The following is a 19,602-nucleotide window of genomic DNA, read 5'->3' on the forward strand; positions in this document are numbered from 1 at the left end:
TTTGCCTGGAAGTCCTGTCTTTTCATTTGTCTGGCCACCCAGCCTCAGCACTAAGGCAGCGGCTCCCAGCAGGACAGTGGCTCAAGGACACACAGACCAGCCCTCACTGCCCAGAGGGGCCGAGAGCTAGATCTGGCTTCCCAGGCCTGAGACATTCTCCCCAAACAGTTCCCATCTCCTGCACAAACATATTTATTGGGCTTGATGGCAAACAGATTATGCTTGTCCTGGGAAGGGCAGCTCGAAAGAGAAAGCCTTGAAGTCCGGGAAATAATGATGAGGGGAGTTAAATTAAAGTGCATAAAACCCTCCCGAGAGATAACGTCAGGGTGAGTTACAGGCCCGATAAGGGACTGGGGGCTCACAGAGGGGGCTCAGAAAGGTCGCCCAGCGGCGCGCAGAGGACCAGGAATCATAAATATGGGGCAAGATGCCCAGCTGGGGTCACTGGGGTGAAAATATTGGGGTCATTCCAAAAACAATTATCCTGCTTGGTTTGCTCTTCAGGTCTTGTAAATCTTTCACCTTTTATAAAAGATTTCTGGGGAAAGAAGCACTTTGGAAGCTTGAACTGATTTTTTGTGGCTGCTTCTTGGTGGTTCTGCTAAAAGAAAACAAAAAGACAAAGGGGAGAAAGGAATTACCCAGCATTCTCAGGGGCGCGGGGATGGGCTGACTCCTTCCTTCTTATTCCTTTGGAGAGCTTGGGCTACTCTGGGTTTTGACTCATTCCATCTGGAGTCTGGTCACAGTTGGACAATTATTTCTTTTCTGTTTTAAATCCAGTCACAGTGGGGCCGTTGGTACCTGGGGTGCTGCTTTGAGGGGGACGAGGTGGCAGCTATCTCGTCTGCTGTGGCCATGCGTGGTCTTGTCTGCTGTGGCCGTGGTCTTGGCCGACACGAACCAGGGCTCCGAGGCTGGAGAATGGGTCTAGGCTGTCCCGGCTTCAAGCCCTCTACTCCATGGCATCCCCTGTTTTCTCACAGTCCAAGGGGACTCTGGCCCAAGCTCTGTGCCTCCGTTTATGTTCTGGGACAGTTGGCAGCTCCAGAAGAAGGTAATCATTTATTCTACAGAAGTTTATGGAGCACCTGTTATAGGCCAGCCACTGCGTTGGGCTCGGATGCCCCAGTCTCAGCCCAGGGCTTCATCTTTGAGGCATCTCTTAGGTTTCTCTGTCCCTCTGACTGTACACAGCCACAACATTGGAAATCTCCCTCTCATCTAGTAGCTCATTTAATGCTTAGGACCCTGTAGAGAGGGATCATTAGCCCCATTTTACAGATGAGGAAACGGAGGCTCAGAGAGGTGAAAGGACTGGCCTACTGTCACACAAAAATAGGGGGTGAGGCAGAGCTGGGATTTCAACCCAGACTCCAGAACTGTGTTCTTCCAGCATCCATGCCTCTCAGTCAAGAACAATGAAGGGTTAAGACTGCAGAGGCTCGGAGTTCCTGTCGTGGCGCAGTGGTTAACGAATCCGACTAGGAACCATGAGGTTTCGGGTTCGGTCCCTGCCCTTGCTCAGTGGGTTAACGATCCGGTGTTGCCGTGAGCTGTGGTGTAGGTTGCAGACTCGGCTCGGATCCTGCGTTGCTGTGGCTCTGGCGTAGGCCAGTGACTGCAGCTCCAATTCGACCCCTAGCCTGGGAACCTCCATATGCCGCGGGAGCGGCCCAAAGAAATAGCAAAAAGACCAAAAAATAAAAATAAAAATAAAAAAAGACTGCTGAGGCTTGAGTCAGATGCAACCTGTTGAAATTTCTGCTCTGCTTCCCCCTAGCTGCGTGACCTTGGGAAAGTCACCGAGCCCTCTGAGCATCATTTTGTCATCTGTGAAATGGGCACAATGCTATAGTCCTGCTATAGTCCTGCTGTGCCATGTGGCGTCAAGGAGCCCTTGCTCCCCTGGGGGCAGAGCCCAGGCCTGGAGCTTCTAGTGCCCTCTAGGTGGGGAGGCTATCTATGGTTTTTATGCGTACATGAGAAGACAAAGGGCTTCTTGCAATCATCTCTTGCTGGTTGCCAATTCCCAATAGGATATAATTGTTCAAATAGAATAAATGAGGAGTTCCCTTTGGGGCTCAGCGGGTTAGGAACCCGACATAGTGTCTGTGACAATGCTGGTTCGATCTCTGGCCTTGCTTCAGTGGGTTAAGGATCCAACATTGCTACAAACTGCAGCATAGTTTGCAGATGCAGCTCAGATCCAGTGTTGCCGCAGCTGTGGTATAAGCTGGCAGCTGCAGCTCCCATTCAACCCCTAGCCTGGGAACTTCCATATGCAGCAGGTGCGGCTATAAAAAGAAGAAAAAAAAGAATAAACGTTTGCTGAGTGAGACTTAGTCTTCTTTTAGGTCCAAACCAGACTGAAGTGTAGGAGGGGGGTAGGGGTGGGATCGGGGTGAAGGGTGGCTGTGGGCTGCTTGGCCAGGCCATGCCTGGCCCAGACCAAACCCGAGTGTTCACATGGAGATACTCATCCATCCATTGCCGCATTACTTGGTGCCAGGCCGGCTCTGGGTGCTGGGGACACAAGACATACCCAAGGCCCAGGGCAGTCAAAGCACCTTGGCTAAGTTGATGCTTTCGGGGATCAAAGTGTCCCAGCTCTGCTGGGCCCTCCCAGGATGCTCCGGAAACCAGAGATTCAAGTCAGTGGTGAGTGAGAGCCCGAGGGGCCGAGGAGAACCAGGACAGCTTGGGCAGGCTTCCCGGAGGAGGCGGTCCTGGAGTCAGACCAGCAGGGACAGCTCAGCTCAGGCATCTGCAAGGAGGCTGTGGACGTGAATGTGACGAGCCAGGGCTGCAGGGGCCAGAGAGGCCACGCTCAAATCCCAGCTCTGCCCTTAGCCGCTGAGCGACCCTGGGGAAGTGGCACGACTCCTGTGAGCCTTGATCGCCTCCTCTGGACAGTGTGGCCACGACAGAACCTCAGGGTGACCCTTAAGGCCTGAGCCCGAGGCGGCCCAGAGGAAGAGTCTGGCGCCCAGCGCGGCCCGGCAACGGGGACGAGGGCCGTTCCCCTTCTTTTTCTCCTCTGCACAACTGGAGAGTCTGGAAAAGACTCCTTGACCTGAAAAAGCCCCAACTGGACACTCCTGAGGGTCCGTTGCAGACATGACTTCCCAAATCAGATGTGACAGGGAAATGTGTGCCAAGACGGTGGCCAGCTGTTCGGCGGTGGGGAAGGGGCTGCTTCGAGACCCGCACGGCCTCCTCGGAGAGCGGACGCCGCCAGCCTCGCTGGGCTCGGAGCGCAGGTGCGGGAGGCCCGGGCCCGCCCCGGAGGAGCGGACAGGAGGGGCTCGCAACACACACACACTCCACACACACGCCATGCATACCACCTACCACACACACAGACACACACACCCCATGCATACCACCTACCACACACACAGACACACACACCCCATGCATACCACCTACCACACACACACACACACACCCCATGCATACCACCTACCACATACACCACACACACACACACACCATGCATACCACACACACACACACACACACACCCCATGTATACCACCTACCACATACACCACACACACACACACACCATGCATACCACACACACACACACACACACACACACACACACACCCCATGTATACCACCTACCACATACACCACACACACACACACACCATGCATACCACCTACCACACACACACACACACACACCATGTATACCACCTACCACACACACCACACACACACACACACACACCATGCATACCACACACACACACACACACACACACACACACACACCCCATGTATACCACCTACCACATACACCACACACACACACACACCATGCATACCACCTACCACATACACCACACACACACACACACACCATGTATACCACCTACCACATACACCACACACACACACACCATGCATACCACCTACCACACACACCACACACACACACACACACACCATGTATACCACCTACCACACACACCACACACACACACACACCATGCATACCACCTACCACACACACACACACACACACACACACACCATGCATACCACCTACCACACACACCACACACACACACACACACTATGTATACCACCTACCACACACACACACACCATGCATACCACCTACCACACACACCACACACACACACACACACACTATGTATACCACCTACCACACACACACACACAGCATGTATACCACCTACCACACACACCACACACAGACACCATATATGTCGCCTACTCACACACACCACACACACACACTCACGCACCATATATACCATCTACTCACACACACAACACACACTATATGTATCACTTACACTCACCACACACTCACACACCACACACACACACACACACACACACACCACATATCACACACCACACACACACCCCATACACACACCATACATCACACACCACACACACACACCCGTACACACAGCACATGGCACTCACACCATACACTTACTCACACAGCATACCTCATACACACCACGCACACACACCACACCGCACACACGCTCAAGCCACCATTCCCGAGGGACACGGCTGTTGGAGCGTGGCCTCCCTCCTTTGTGCCATTCGGAGGAGGTGGCCCTTGAGCTGGAGTTCGGGGGTTGGGGTCAGAAGCTGGTCCCTTCCTTCCCGGGCAGATCTCCTTCAGCCTTCAGGCCTTGTTTTCGTGGCATGATGTGCTCAGCCTCTGCCTCTGCGTGATCTTGAGAAAGTTTTTAAAGAGGTACTTAATAGAGTGATTGGCACATTAGCAACTGCCGAAGGGGTCCAGGGGCTTATTTGTCCCCCCTTCCTCTGCTCTGGGGATGCAGGCCCTTCCCCTGAGCCCGGTGGCCCTGTCGGGGTGGTGGGGTGTCCCTCCCAGCAGCCTGTCCCTTGGCTGCAGGGATTGGCCAGGGATGAACATGTGACCACTTCCAGGCCAATCAGAGACCTCGCCTGGCATGTGTATACGGCATGTGGGTAAGAAGGCCCTCCTTCTGAGGTCCTGAAGCCTGGCACAGTCTGGAACTTTGTCCACATTCTTCTTGCCACGTCGAGAGTGCCCATCTCAGGAGGAGAGAATGAGGCCCAGATGCGGGAAGAGCAGAGCCGAGGGTGATCAAGGTGACGCAAGGTGGCTCCTGAAGTTCTTGGCCTCTGGTGATGCGAGCAATTGATGAGCAAAGGCTCCATGTTAGCAGGTGGGTCAGCTGGGAGCTGCTCTGGGATAGCCGTGGACATCAGTCCCAGGCCCGAGGGCCCCTCACAGCATCCTCGGCGGGGACACAGATACGTCCCAAAGACAAAGGCCTCCTTTCCCAACATGGGTGGGAGGAACGGAGGATCGGGGAGAAGCCCCCAGGAGCCCCTCTGTCTGTAGGAAGTGGAGGATTTTTGGATAACAATGAGGACGGCTGTTTGGCAGGGGTCCCTGTGCATGTTGCACTCTTGGGCCTCAGGAGCTGCAGCTGTGGGCCCCGCAGTGAGGTCATCTGAGCCCAGAGGGCGGCTGGGGAGCCAGGCCTCTCTTGCTTGCATTGTTCCCTGTGGAAAGGCTTGGACTTACTGACCTGTCTCCTTCCTCTCACCTGGCGAGTTCCTCTTGGGGTTTCTTGCCTTGGAATCTGTCCTCCCAGGAGTCTGCCAGGAGCCAGGAGTGTTCACAGCCCCCAGCTGCAAAGGGGTCTAGGAAGAGAAGAATGTGTCCACTTTCATTCCCCAGGCCCGGCGGCTCCTGTTTCAGACATCTGGTCACCCAAGCACTGGCCAATGGGTTCCACCCCTGGACCATGAGTTCCCCAAGACAGCCTCCGAGTCAGGTCTTTCCCATACCTTCAGGGTCCAGGCAGGGCATGGCACAGGGTGGCCATGAGTGGACATGTTGACTGAATGCCGAGTGCTTACATTCCTCCAGCGTCGGGGAACTCACTCCCCACCAGGAAACTGCTCTCATCTCATTGGCAACCGCCTTGGAGAGGGATCCCTTAGGCTTCTTCTGGGGCAGGCACAAGAGGGGTCCTACCTGGTCCCCGGGTCCCTCCAGTATCCCACATGGGGTAGCAGCTTCCTCCGACCTGTGCCCTCCCCTCACTGGGATGGAGATGCCGTCTGTAAATCTAAGTTAACAAGCCGGCTGCTTTAGGTGCCGACACTGGTCAGAGCCCAAACCATGGCTTGTCTCTGTCGATCAATGCATTATATCATCCCTTGAAAGTGATTAGGAAGCTGAGCCATCATCTCATGGATCTCAGGGCTCCGCATTGTAAATTTCTCATTCTGGTTAATGATCGCGTGGACGGATGGCCGAGCGAGTCCTTCACTGCCTATCGAGTTGTTCACTGTGACTCCTACCACGCTGGGGCCGCTCACGAGGGAGAATTTGTTATTTCTGCCCCCATTTCACAGACGGGCCCTCAGAGACATGTTGGGATTCACCCGAGGAGCCTGGCATGGGGACCTGGGCCAGGGGGTGTGGGCCTGGGCCACAGTCTGAGGCTGGGTCGGGTGCCCCAGGCTGACCCCAGGCCTCGGCCTGGTGAGCCCCGGAAGCATGAAGCCCCAGCCCGCTTTCCCCCGGACGCTGCCACGAACACCCCTCCCTGCCACTTTCAGCGTGCCCCCCGCCATCCCCGGCCTCGCCCCAAGAGGGAACTATTGGGAGGCTGCAGCCCAATCACGGGGCTCTACAGACACCCCGGGGCGTCCCTACGGCTGGGTTACGAGGTCTCAGTGTAGGAGCCGGAGTGGGGACACAGGTTGGTCAAAGGTTCTGCCCCAGCTCTCACACGTCATCACCCCGGCCCCCTGGGCACGGACAGCCAGTTCACCCCTGGGCATCACCTCCAGGAGCTGCTAAGCCGCCTCTTTCAGAAGAATTCACTCAAACAGCCTGTGCGCTAACGGACCGCAGCCCTGTTTGGGCAGAGAAACAGGTGCAGAAACATGCCAGGGCCTCCCGCTGCCAAGCGGCAGAAGTGGGGTCTGAGCTGGGCAACCAGGTTGCAGCGGCCAGGCCCTGCCCAGGCCATCTGGCTCCCGACCTGGGCTGCTGTGACGAGTCCTCCTGGGGCCCCAGTAAAGCCACCACTCTATTTATTTTATAAGGTCACAGCCCCACCAGCAGGGAAACTGAGACTTCTGACCCCTCCCCAGCACTCCGGGGTTTGGCTCAGGCGCTCTTCAGCCTGGAAGAGTAACTCCCAAGATGAGGTGGGCACAGTGGTTTGTGGGGGGGGGTATCCTAGTTCTAGAACTTTCCTCATTTACTGCCTTCCCCAGCCCTTTTCTCTGATGCACATCAGCTAAGCCTTAGAAGAGTCAAGGGCTTGAAGAATGCTAAAAATTTAATGTATGTTAAAAGGGTATTAAATTCTAAACTAAAATTTACATGGGAATATGACATTAAAATATTTTTCGCTTTCAGGAAGCTGGGGGCTGGAATGTTATAATGTAGACAAATTTTGTCGTTTTAAAAAGAATTAGCCTCACAGTATTTCTTCCGTATTCATAGAGTTAATGCCTGGGGCTACTCAGCGAGGCAGGCAGTGTGGTGAGAGGAGAGGCTGGTGGGAGGGCATAGCCCCCCAGCTGGATCTGGGGCGCTTCCCTGGGGGTGCTGGGGGTGCCCTCGAGGTGCGCTGGCAGGGGGAGCCTTGGCCTGTGTGTTCCCAGTACGTGACTTGGCACCCTGTCTCCATGGCTACCTGCTACTGAAGCCCTACTACGCACCAGGCTGGTGACCCTGAAGATGGGATTTTGTCCCAGGTGTGTAGAAAAGAAGATGGCTCAGAGAGGTTGAGTCATGGGCCTAAGGTCACACAGCAAGGAGGCAGATTTTTATTCCTTCTGCAGATTCTCAGCTCCATCTTGAGACTGTTAGAACATTCACCCACCTGGCACCCATCCCTTGCCAGCTCCCAGGGGCTGGAGCAGGGCTTCCATGGGGCCCAGCCCTGGCCTGCCCCTTTCCCCACTACGGCTCCTGCTGTCTTCTCTTCCGTGTCTCTCAGGCAAAGCCACCCTTCCTGCCAGGCGTTTCCCCTGCAGCCTGAGGGCCCGGAGCAGGCCTAGCCCCAAAGATGTGCTCAGATGTTTGTGGGCTGAAAGGATAAGTTTGCGTGGCAAGCGCCTGAGGCTACCACCCCCTTCCAAGCCCTGGGCTGGAGCCAAAGATACCTCAGATCCACCCCCTGCCCCCTAGTACTGGGGTTTGTCTTCAAGAACTCTGTGGCTGAGGTTTTCTTCCAGAAAAGGCCTTTGGAGGGGCATGAGGGGGGCTAGGAGATGTGACGGGCTGTGACTTCTACAGCTTGGGGCGTGTGCTGGCTCCAGGGTTGAAGCCTGGCCTTTGGGGGTGCCCATCTCCGGGTCAGGGGATCCGGCTCCAGGAGTGGTGGGAGGCGGGGGGGAGGTGGACCCAGTGTGACCAGACACGAGGTGACTTGGGAATCATTGAGGCTGAGCTCACGAGGCCCTGGGAGCAGGTGGGAGGCCTTGGATGGCAGATGAGAGGGGAGACTTCGCCCTTTGCCCCCAGTGGTCGTGGGGCTCCGCCAGTGGCTGCCTGGCCCAGCTCTGGGGTCAGCAGTCTTCAGCAGCAGGGTCTTGCTTCAGAATGAGGAGGGGGTAGGACCCTGGCACCGGGTGGGGCAGACAGAGCTGGGGTCCCTGATCCAGAGGCCTCTCCACCGCCTACTCCTGCTCCAGGCTTTGCCACAGAGCAGAGGGTGACACAGACCCAGCAAGTGACTAGCCTGCCTGCAAAACCCCATGGTGCCAGTGGGCAGGGGGAAGGAGGGCCCAGCCCAGCCCAGCCGGAGGTGCTGGTTGCATGGCTGTCGGGATGGGGGGTGGGGAGTGGGGTGGGGGAAGAGCCCGGGGTGGGAACCGAGATGAGGTCTCTTGCCATCTCCGTTTACAGATGGGAACACTGAGGCTCAGGAAGCTGAAAGGTGTCTGAGCAAAGCAGGGCCGGATTCCCACTGGGGCTCTGAGACGTCAGACGGGGGCTGTGTCCTGGTCGCCCCAGCAGGCCCCCCGGCCCCCTCTGGCTGGTGGCAGCCCGGCCGGGACAGAGCGAAGAGAGTGGCTCAGCCTGGCTCAGCTCTGGACCCGGGAGACATCGCCGGCCAGGCCAGGAAATGACCACTCTCTGCCTGGCGGCCACCTCCCAGCCGCCCGCACCTCCGGGAGGTCACTCATTGGCAGTTAAAAATCTATTGTGACTTGTCAGAAAAATGAATAAATGGGCACATTATTTTTTCATTCCAGACCTCAGCATCTGTTTGTCTAATCAGGAAGCGGAGTGGGGAAGCCGGCAAGGGCCGCCGTGCCCGTTTTATGCAAGTTTTCCTCTGTCAGAGGAGTTTAAATGGGTAATGAACAGGCCGTGGTGATTTGAAATATAATCCCATTACGCTGACGAGATTACGGGCCTTCGAGACTTCACAAATCACTCGGAGGGCTTTTATAGCAAACACCACCCTGTTGGGATTTTGCATTTAAGCAGAGGTGTTTGGTGGGAACACAACATGACAGGCTTAACCCTTTCCCTCTTCTGGCTGCCAGGTCCTCCCAGCCGGGCCTCAGGGGAGCCCTCAGGATCACGGGTCTTTGGGCCACATTAGCGGAGACGAAGGCCCAGCCAGGCTGGGACACGTCGGGGGGCAGGTGGGAGGCGAGAAAGCTCTCTCCATCATTTCTCAGCTGCCCGGCCTCGGGCAAGGCTGCTCTTTGCCTCAGTGCCCTCGTCTGTAAAATGGGGATTAGGTGGGTATGAGGATGGACTGCGGAAACAGTTGATCAAACAGTAACTAACTTTGGTCGCGAGTCTATTAAGAGGCAGGGGGTAGGCACCGATCGAAGAACAGGAAGCGTGAACTTAGCTTACGTTCGCCAGCGTGGGAGGCGTAACTGTGGCCCTACAGGGCGGGGGTGCGGGGCTGTTTTCAGTTTGAACAGTTATATATGTATGTACTTATTTCATCATTATTCTTGGCCGTACCTGTGGCATGTGAACATTCCCGGGCCAGGAACTGAACCTGCGCAACAGCAGTGACCCAAGCAGCTGCAGTGATAACGCTGGATCCTTAACCGCTAGGCCACCGGGGACTCCAGTTATGTATTTACTTTAATGTGCACCAGAAAGCATGTGTCCCGCACCTCAAATCCGTCCACAGACCTTCTTATTTAGGATGAAGTTTAGGGAAGAGAACAGTGTTAGCCTGGCTCAGTTTATGGGGAAAATGCTCAAGAGACGAGTTGCTGCCGTGGGGAACAAGGTGCTCTCCTTGGGAAGCAGACATCACGACTCTTTCCCAAACATCTGTGACTTTCAACCCTCGGGGGGTCGTACCCCTCTGTCCCCTGGAAGTAGGCGCCACAGGTGACGGATGCTGGCCAATGAAATGTGAGCAAAGATGGGAAGTGACTTGGGCCACTTCCGAACCGCTTTTGTGTCTCACGGTTGCTGCCCATTCTCCAGCCCATCAGTCCCCTCCCCAGGCCTTTGTGGACGCTGAGGACAGTGGACCGTGGCTGACGGTGTGAAGAGAGAGGAGCAGGACCCGTGTTAGGCCGCTGAGGCCTTGCGGCCAGTCCCAGCCCTGCGGCCCAGCCCACCCTGCCTAGTGAACTCACTGCATCCTCACAAGGCCCCTTTGAAGAAGGTATTATTGTCCCCATTCTACATAAGAGGAAACCGAGCCTCAAAAGAAGGCAAGGACACAGCAGCCAGGGGACGGTGCGGGACTTTGAGCACGGTCGGCCTGACTCCAGGGTCTGCTTCATAAGAGGGCCCTCGGTGAGCGTTTGTTTTACAAAATCAATTGGTGAGGAAGAACAGGCTCTGGGACTTGGACAGGGGGCAGGCCTGCAGCCCAGGGCCCCCGCATCAAGCCGTTTGTCCCCAGGGCAGAGAGCCCAGGCCTGGCTCCCGGGCACTGAGGAGGCTGGTCTTGGTGGCTCCCACGGCAGCTTCTTTGAACTCTGGAACGCAAGGAGGGGACGGCTTGGGCACAGCCAGGTGCCCTCTCAGGAAGGGTACCACTGGGGCGAACGTGGCATCCGGGCAACTAAACTAAGCAGGACGACAGATGTCAACATCCCATGGCCATTTATCAGGTGTTTATGCACCGGGCACTGTGCACACATTGTCTCATTGCATTTTCTTTTTTGCTTTTTGTTTTTTTAGGGCCGTGCCTGCGGCATATGGAGGTTTCCAGGCGAGGGGTCAAATTGGAGCTGCAGCAGCTGGCCTAGGCCACAGCCACAGCAACGTGGGATCCAAGCCGCATCTGCAACCTACACCACAGCTCACGGCAACACTGGACCCTTAACCCACTGAGCAAGGCCAGGGATCGAACATGCATCCTCATGGACACTAGTCAGGTTCATTAACTGCTCAGCCACGATGGGAACTTCGTCTCATTCCATCTTGATTCCAGCCCTGCAAGCGGGCGTTTCACCCCCTTGTGCAGACGAGGCCGCTGAGGCATAGATGAGTTAACCCCTTACCTGGAGGGAGTGAGTGAGCAGAGGACCAGGGCTTAAGCGACAGAGGCCCACATGGAACCCTGGGATGGATCTGCTGCTTAGCCCCTGAGGGGCTGGAGCCCACAGGCCAGGGTGTGGGGGCTGGGATTGCAGGTCTGCACCCCGAGCCCTCTGACTCTACGCTGGGGAAGCTCCTGCTTTTTCCTTCCCTCCCTCCTGCTCCTCCCTCTGGAAGGAGAGCAGCCCTGGTGGCACCCGCAAGACTCTGGCAGCAGCAGCTGGGCCAGGAGCTGGGACGGTCCTACCAGGGCCGCACATGGAGGGCGGGGACACACACAAGCTGTTGATGCTGTGCCTGGGGGTGGGAGTGGGGGTCTTGCCCTCCCTGGGGAGGCTGTAGCACTGTCAAGAAGCCACGACTGTCCCGCTCCAGCGGAGGTAGGGGCCTGATGTGATCGCCAGGCCTGGTGGGGGTGGCTGCCCCTGCCCACCTTGGGCCCCCAGGCCTCTGCCCGCCTGTCCCTCCACCTCCCATCTCTGCCTGTGTTCCTCACAGGGCATGCGTGGCACTCACTGCAGTGTGGCCTAGGGGTCACCTGCCACCTCTTGACCTCCCCAGACTGTGAGCGTCCTGATGGTCACATCGGGTCCTTGCTCCCTTCTGCCCTGATGTTTCGCAGTCCCTGTCCCGGGGGACAGCTGGCAGGTTTTAGGGACGTGACGGGCTGGGGCTCCCCTTACAACTTTTCAACTCATGGAGAGAAGACGCAGAGGGATGTCACGTGGTCCCCGCACAGCTGACGGGCCCTCCCAGGCAGTGGGACCCTGGTCCCAGGGGCAGGAAGGAGAGGGGTAGGGAGGTGGTTCCCAGCACACGGCGCAGCAGCGCAGAGCTGAGTCTTGGCCGAGGGGACCAGACAGACCAGCAAGGACAAGCACTGACCTGAACAGCAGCTCGTGCCCGGTCGCTGGAGGTTTGCAAGAAGAGGCTGCAATACTCCGAGAGAGGAGGCTGGGCGGAGAATTTTCACTCCTAGAATTCTCGTTCAGAGGCAGAGGAGCTCCTGCAAGTTCTGGAAAACAGAAACCACTGGAAGGAAGTTCGGGCTCACTGCGGCTGAGGTGTTCAAGACCCTCTCTCTCTAGAAGGGTCTGCAGGGATCATTGACTCCAGCACCTTCGTTGACGAAACGAGGCCCCAAGGGGGCAGGGCACAGCCCAGAGGTTACGGGCACGGCTGCCATGTCAGTCACTCTGGGAAGGAAGGTGAGACCCTCCCACGCCCTGAGTGCTCACTGTGGGAATGCAGGTGGTGACAGGAGGCAGGCTGCGGGGTGACCCAGGCCCGTGCACAGAAGGCTCTCAAATGATGGGGCAGTGCAGCGGCCAAGGCTCCAGAGACCACTGCTCGCGCCTGTCAGGCTTCCCAGACAGGTGAGTTAGCATCACACCGACGAGGGCCACACTGGAGCCAGGTGAGAGATGCTCACAGTCTTACCTTAAAATCCAGGTGTGGGTGTGAGAGGGGCCGAGGGAAAACGGAATTTAAAGTCTTGATATCTGGTCGACCTGGGCAGTGGTTCGTGGTCCCCTTAAACCATATTCTTTCAAGTATGTGTTTTACGTAAATTGCACGTGGGCTGTATTTCACACTATGAGAAAGGCGTTGATTTATAATTAAAGGAGGTGATGATTCCAAGGTCACCCTTAAGTGACGAGGGGCACCCTGTCTTGCTCCGTGTTAAAGGAGGCCCAGGTGCATTTCAGAAACGCTCGGTACCACATCCACTGTCAGCAAACGTCACCACCCAGAGGGATTTGCAGTGGCGCCCACTTCAGCATCATGTACCCAAGACTTTGAGACTGCAAAGCAATGTGCAAAAGAAGGTATTTATGACTTTTATTGTAATATTTTAATATTGAATGTCACAAGATTTAATGACCAAATTAGTCATTTACATTTTCCAAAGATATCTAAATATAAAATTGCTAAAAATTCAAATACAGAGAGTAAGCTACAAATAATATTTTGTTTTGTTTCTGGGGTGGACAGGAATGGAAGATATTAGAAAAGGGTGCTTCTGTTGGCTGAACAAAGATCAGAATGAAAGAGGGATTCGTTAGGAAGCCCCTGGGCAGAGACCCTTGACCGTGAGAGGCTGTTTCAGCCACGGGTGGCTTCCTGTACAACGAATTTACAACTTTGAAATGCAGGTCCTTGGTGAAACCTTGGGTCCTCAACCCTGGCCGTCACCCTGAGAGGGACCCTGGAGAGTTTGGCGGGGATGGCAGAGGCATCTGGTGTGGCTAGAGAGACGGTGTCAGCGACACCCGATCCCTTAACTCCCATTCTCTGGGAGCTGGACCCCCGCCTGCAGTCTCTGCTCGCATCTCCCTGATGCAGTGAAAGCAGCGGCCGCCAGCCTGCTCGGCCAGGGGGCAGGCACCGGGAGGAGAGGGAGAAGGGGAGCCGAGCCCTTCCCAGACAGCACAGCAGACTCCTCCGGGTCCATGGAAAATCCACACGCAGGTCCAGCTGTCAGCAGAAACCTAGACTTGCTTAAGAAATAGGAGAGACCACTTCTGGCTGGGAGCCAGCGTGAGCCCCGAGTCCCTGCGCCCCGCAATTTACATGCCGTCCTGCATCTCTGAAATGGGACCAGCTTGGGGGGTTGCAGGAGAAGGCTTCTGAAGAGGAAAATGGCACAGCCTTGGACACACATGCATCCTTAGGTCCCCTTCCTGACTTTAGTAAGATGCTACCCTCAAAGCAATGCACTCATTTAAACAAATGGCATAGTTAAAACTATTGACTAAACCCTAAACATTTCTTCTGAAAAATCGAGCCATAGCTTTTCCAATCTGCCTGTTCAATATGGGAGCAGATTTTAAAGAGAATAACATAATCAATCCTCTGCCCCAAAGAATGGTCCATCATAGCAACCATGATAAAGAGTTTATTAAGAGGAAGAAGAAGAAAAAAAAAAAGAAAGACATGTACATTTTTGTTCTTTGTTTAAGAAATTTGATCAAGTTGCAAGGAAAAGTCTGGGCATGGCTATGTACAGCCTCGGGCAGCGCCTCGGGCAGTCAGGATGGCTGGACAGCGTGCAGCTCCTCCCGGTCGTCCGGCCCCTGGGCACTGCTAATCAAAGCCATGACACTCAGGCTCCGGTCCCGTGGAAATGTCCCCAGCTCCATTCTAGGGGGTGCTCCCCCTTCCCCCAAAGCCCACCAGCCTTGTCCTCGTGACCCTGGGAGTGGCCTCCCCTGAGGCCGGCAGGACACCTGGTCCTGGCAGGCAGGCTCAGAGCTAGAGCCACAGATTGAAGCTGGAGGCCGGTGTCACTGTTGCCCTGATTTCTTTTCCTTCTGGAAGCTGAAGCTCGTACGTCTGTTCAGTTTTCTTTGTTTTTGAGCAAAATAGTCAGCGCGGGCAGTGCTTGCTCGTGATTCCAGGATGTAGTTAACCTAGAAGGCAAGAGGACACAGCCAGTCACTTGCCAGCCACTCTCTGCCTGCCCAGGACAAGCGGGGGAAGGGCCCTGACCCGGGCTGGGCGCCCTCAGGCCAGGGGCACTCCTGGTGGTGGAGTCCAGTTGTCAAAGCGGCTGGCAGGCTGGGACTGGAGCCCATCTCACCACGGGGAGCAGGCCTGGAGAAGGCAAGGGCTGCATGGCCTGCAGTCAGCGGTGGAGCCTTTCGGATTGCAGAGCCCGTGTGTCCTCGTCGCCACGTGCTGCCTCCAAAGCCTGTGCTCTGGGGGCCTGCCTGTGCGCTGTGAGCTCGCACGTGAACTCCCTGAGGCTGCCTCCTCTCGGCTGAAAGACGAGGACATCGCAGGGGTGCAGACAAACTCAAACAAGACTCTATGCTCAGCCTCCCACCAGCAGGTACAGAGCTTCCCGCTGAGGTCCTTTAAGGCTCACAAGCACCCCCGTAGCTGTGGCTCATTGGACAGGACGGAAAACGAGGCTTGGAGAAGAGGACAGAGCTGCCCAGGATCACCGAGGGCTCAGGGTACACAGCCGGGCTCCCTCCCAGGTCTGCCTGGAGCTGCTCCCTCCTGGGTCTCTTGGGGTCTTTTCAGACCCCCACACTCTGGGTGGCGGCAGCACACACAGCTGTCCCCTTTGGCAGGGTGCACCTGCCTGGCCTGTGCCTCGCCCCATGCCTGGGTCAAGGGGCAGAGGGAAAATCAAGGCCCGGCCCCTAGAACGACAAGTGTGACCAGAGAGACGGAAGGAGCAGAGAGGAACGGGGCCAGTAACCCCTGGGGGGGTGGGGGGCGGAGGCTTGCGGAGGGACGAATGCGCTGGGTTCTGGGAGAGAAACGGGGGTCTGGGGCGTCTGGGGGGCAGGGAGGGCCCGCAAAGGCACACGGCGAGGGGTGTGCGTGGCCGCGCAGCAGCTCCGGGGCTGTTCCAGAGGAGAGGGGGAAGGCCGCCGGGCCGCCGCGGGACCGGGCCTGGGCGAGGGTGAGCCCCTGGCTGGGCAGCGGTGGCAGCCGTGGTGCTTGGAGCGCTTTTCAAGGACGAGCTTGCTTAACCCTCACAACGGCCTCGGGGCTGGCTGCTGCGGTTAGCCCCTCTGCCCCAGGACAAAACCGAGGCCCGGGAGGGTACTGCCACTTACCCAAGGTCGCGAAGCTAGTAAGAGTCTGGGCTGAACCTAGACCAGCCGGTCCTGGCCTCCAGCCTCCCGAGTGACCGCCACCCCCCAGCTCCGCTCCTCCCACTGTTCCCGGTTCGGGCTTTCTGGGAACAAACACCGTCTCTCTTCAACCTCAAACATCTAAAAGTTAAGACTAGAAACCTGATTGCTGATTCTACCCTGAACGCCACGTGCCCTGTGCCCGGGGGGGGGGGGGGGGGGGGAGAAGGGCCTCTGCTGATGGAGAAGCAACTAACAGGGCTCGGAGGAGCTGGCGCGGATGGCTCGCCTCCTGTGTAGCCACGGCTCCACCACGGCGTCCCCTCCAAACTTTCTGCTCTGATAGTCACCAGCAGCAGGCATCGCAGGCTGGTTGGGGTGTGAGTACAGAAGGCCTGCCACGCTCGGCCACTGCCTCGCCAAGTTGCCAGCTGAGAGCAATAAATCATGAGGCCTGCAGGCCCCGGTGACGGGTTGGGATACTCCAGACAACGCACGGAAAGAGGAGGTTGTAGCATTCTTAATAAGAGCAATCTTTGGATTAGACTGTTTGCACACTCAGCCAACCTCCTGTTTTCAGGGCGTTTTTGGCACATGTGACTTGACAAAAGCATTTTAAAACGATCCTTAACAGACCAACTATTTCCCAAATTTATTATCTTCAGTGCTTTGTGATAATCACATAGATAATTTTAATGGAAGATTAATGTAATAATCAAAAGATAAAAACGCCCTTTGGTCTGCCATTAGCTGGTTAATATGCTGTGGCTTAAAACTTGCACAATTTTATGCACTATAGAGTGTTTCACTTTCAATGCATTTTACAGCTTAAGGCATAAAAATATAGGGAGTTTTCATGGTCAATAAAGTCACAGCCTCCATCACTCGATCACGAGAAGAACCCAATTTGAAGAGACCAATGATTCCTCTGAGATTCATCTCAAAGCTTGCAGAATTAGGGACCACACATGGCTTAGCTCAATCCCCTCTCGGGTGTGGGGGTGGGTGGGTCTGCTACTTCTCAGCTGGGTTCAAGCTGAGGCTCCGCCTCTATGTGCTCAGTGGCCTTGGGCCTCTAGCTCTTCATCTATAAAGTGGGGATAATAATGTCTGCTGCGGGGCAGTTGTGAAGATGAAATGAGTTAAGGGACATGACACGTCTGTATACAGCTGGTGCTCAATAAATGGGTCCCACAGGGAACAACGTGACGACATAAAGACTTGATGGAGAGTCGCCTGTCTGTAATACTTTCTTTGACATCAGCCTCTAGTCCTCATTTCCTCCCATCAGTTTCAGTCTAAAGCTCCTATTTTATGTGAAACTCCCGAATTCTAGAACCACCACATGTGGTACTTGCATATAGGACTGATGGGAGAAGAAGCTCTGATGAAAACGTTTCTCCCAAACGGGGCCTCAGTCCCTTGGTGTTGGTGCAAAGCCCACAAAGACACTGGGGACGGAATGGCAGATAAGGCTAAGTATGTAAACTGCTATAAAAGTCAGAGGTAGGAGAAGTGAAGTTGAATCTTCCATCAGGACTCCAATCATTAGCTCTCTAAGTAAATCAGGCTGTGACTCTCCAGGTGTCTCGTGCATGATGCAATATTTCTACAAGCATTTTCATGTGAAAACAGACATTTTAGGGAAGGTGATAGGCCTCGGGGATGGTACAGAAAAGCATCTGATTCGAGGTCCTGGAAAATGATTTCTCTGTACTTGTTCTTCCACCGTCTCGTACTGAAGTCATAAACCTGTGTTTCTGTCATCAATCTGCTGTTGTGAAAATTATTTTGATGTCAAACACAAGATTATAATTTTACTAGAATCCTTCTCAAGTCTTGAATATTTTAATGCTGGCTATAAAAAAAAAAAAAAAGGCCAGCCCCTGACGGGTAATGGAATATTTCTCTACCTAGCCCCCAAGTGCAGCGCAAGCTCCCAGTGTGTCTGGGGAGGCTCTGGCAAGTAACCCTTAGCTCGCTGCTTTCGAGCACTCCAGGTGGGCACTGCCCACCTGCCTGTTCCGAGGGGCTCTGAGCTGGGGTGGTCCATGAACCCTCTGCTTTCCATCCAACTGGTCATGCTTCTCTGTCTCGGCTCTAAACCGCCCTCCTAGCAAACAGCTTTATCCATTTCATTCTCATCTATTACTTCTGAAAATCTTTTGCAGCCACAAGGACTTTGCCTTAAAATGTTTCTGTAAAACGATTCCATTTCACTGAAATCTCCCATTCAAGTCCTATGGCCGTGTATACCTGAGGCGTCAGGAGCACCAGTTCTAGAATCTGCCAAACCCGGGGTCAAGTTCTGGTTCTGCCACGCACAATTCTGGCGAAGTTCCTTTTTCCTGAGCCTGACTTCATCTAGGAAATGGGAACCATCTTCTACCCCCACCTCACAGAGATGTGGAGATTCCTTGGGACGGGTGTGTCAAGTGCCTGGTCAAGGTCTTGCACTTTCTGACCCTCAGTTTATCTTAGTACTTGTTTACTACTGCCTGATGACGACTATTTTTTTTTCCCGGTCTTTTTGCTTTTTCTAGGGCTGTACCCACAGCATATGGAGGCTCCCAGGCTAGAGGGTGAATGGGAGCTGTAGCCACTGGCCTACACCACAGCCACAGCAACTCGGGATCCGAGCTACGTCTGCAACCTATACCACAGCTCAGGGCAATGCCGGATCCTTAACCCACTGAGCGAGGCCAGGGATCGAACCCACAACCTCATGGTTCCTAGTCAGATTTGTTAACCACTGAGCCATGATGGGAAATCCAATGACGCCACTCTTAAGAACGAACAGTCACTTAGGTGGGTTCACTTATTTAATATGTGCTTGAGCAGCCCTTCTGTGCAGTGGGGCAGGGTAGCTACTACGACCCCCATTTTACAGGAGGAGAAACTGAGGCCCAGGGAGGTGACGTGACTGGTCAGAGGCACACAACCAGGGGTTGGGGAGCCCCTCTGGCTCTAAGCCCTGTGCTGCCGAGGCAGTTCTAGTTTCTCTACCTGGTTGTTCCACATAAGATCTGGCTTGAAGAAAGGCTTCTCACTGTAAGAGTCTGAAAACCCCTAGTCCAGGGCTGCTCAGAGTGTGGCACAGACCGGCCTCCTGGGCGGCGCCTGGGGGGCTTCTTGGAGTCACATATCTCGAGTCCTACCCTAGACTTTCTGAACCAGTGAGACCCCAGGGGAGCTTCGCTCAGCCCGACTGTGGGGCTAGGCCCCTCCAAACCCCCTGGCCCAGCCACACGGGCTTGGGGGCAGCCTCCCAGCCAGACCAGGCTTGTCCTGCCTCTCTGCCCGGCACGGGCTACTCGCTGTCTGGAATGCTTTTTCTTTCTCTTCGCCTTAAAATATGTGCTTTTCCGTCCATCCTTCAGGGCTCAGCTCACCCTGCCTCCCCATCCCTGGCACCAAGTTGGGTTACCCTTTTTT

General features: G+C 55.4%; 1 protein-coding gene and 1 non-coding gene across 8 annotated transcripts in view; one reads left to right on the forward strand and one right to left on the reverse strand.

The window, feature by feature from the left end:
- Positions 1 to 487: 487 nt before the first annotated feature.
- Positions 488 to 601, forward strand: LOC125121810 (U5 spliceosomal RNA). The gene has a single exon (XR_007133661.1). It is a non-coding gene; the product is annotated as a U5 spliceosomal RNA (small nuclear RNA).
- Positions 602 to 13,397: 12,796 nt separating this feature from the next.
- Positions 13,398 to 19,602, reverse strand: part of MAPKAP1 (MAPK associated protein 1) — a 249,495-nt gene continuing 243,290 nt past the window's right edge. For all 7 annotated transcript variants that reach the window (XM_047768406.1, XM_047768407.1, XM_047768405.1 and 4 more), the window contains one exon: positions 13,398 to 14,985. In XM_047768406.1, coding sequence (XP_047624362.1) covers positions 14,860 to 14,985 — 126 coding nt within the window. In that variant the 3' untranslated portion in view covers positions 13,398 to 14,859. The remainder of the gene's footprint in view (positions 14,986 to 19,602) is intronic.

The sequence above is a fragment of the Phacochoerus africanus genome, chromosome 2, assembly GCF_016906955.1.
Source record: "Phacochoerus africanus isolate WHEZ1 chromosome 2, ROS_Pafr_v1, whole genome shotgun sequence".
Lineage (NCBI taxonomy): Eukaryota > Metazoa > Chordata > Mammalia > Artiodactyla > Suidae > Phacochoerus > Phacochoerus africanus.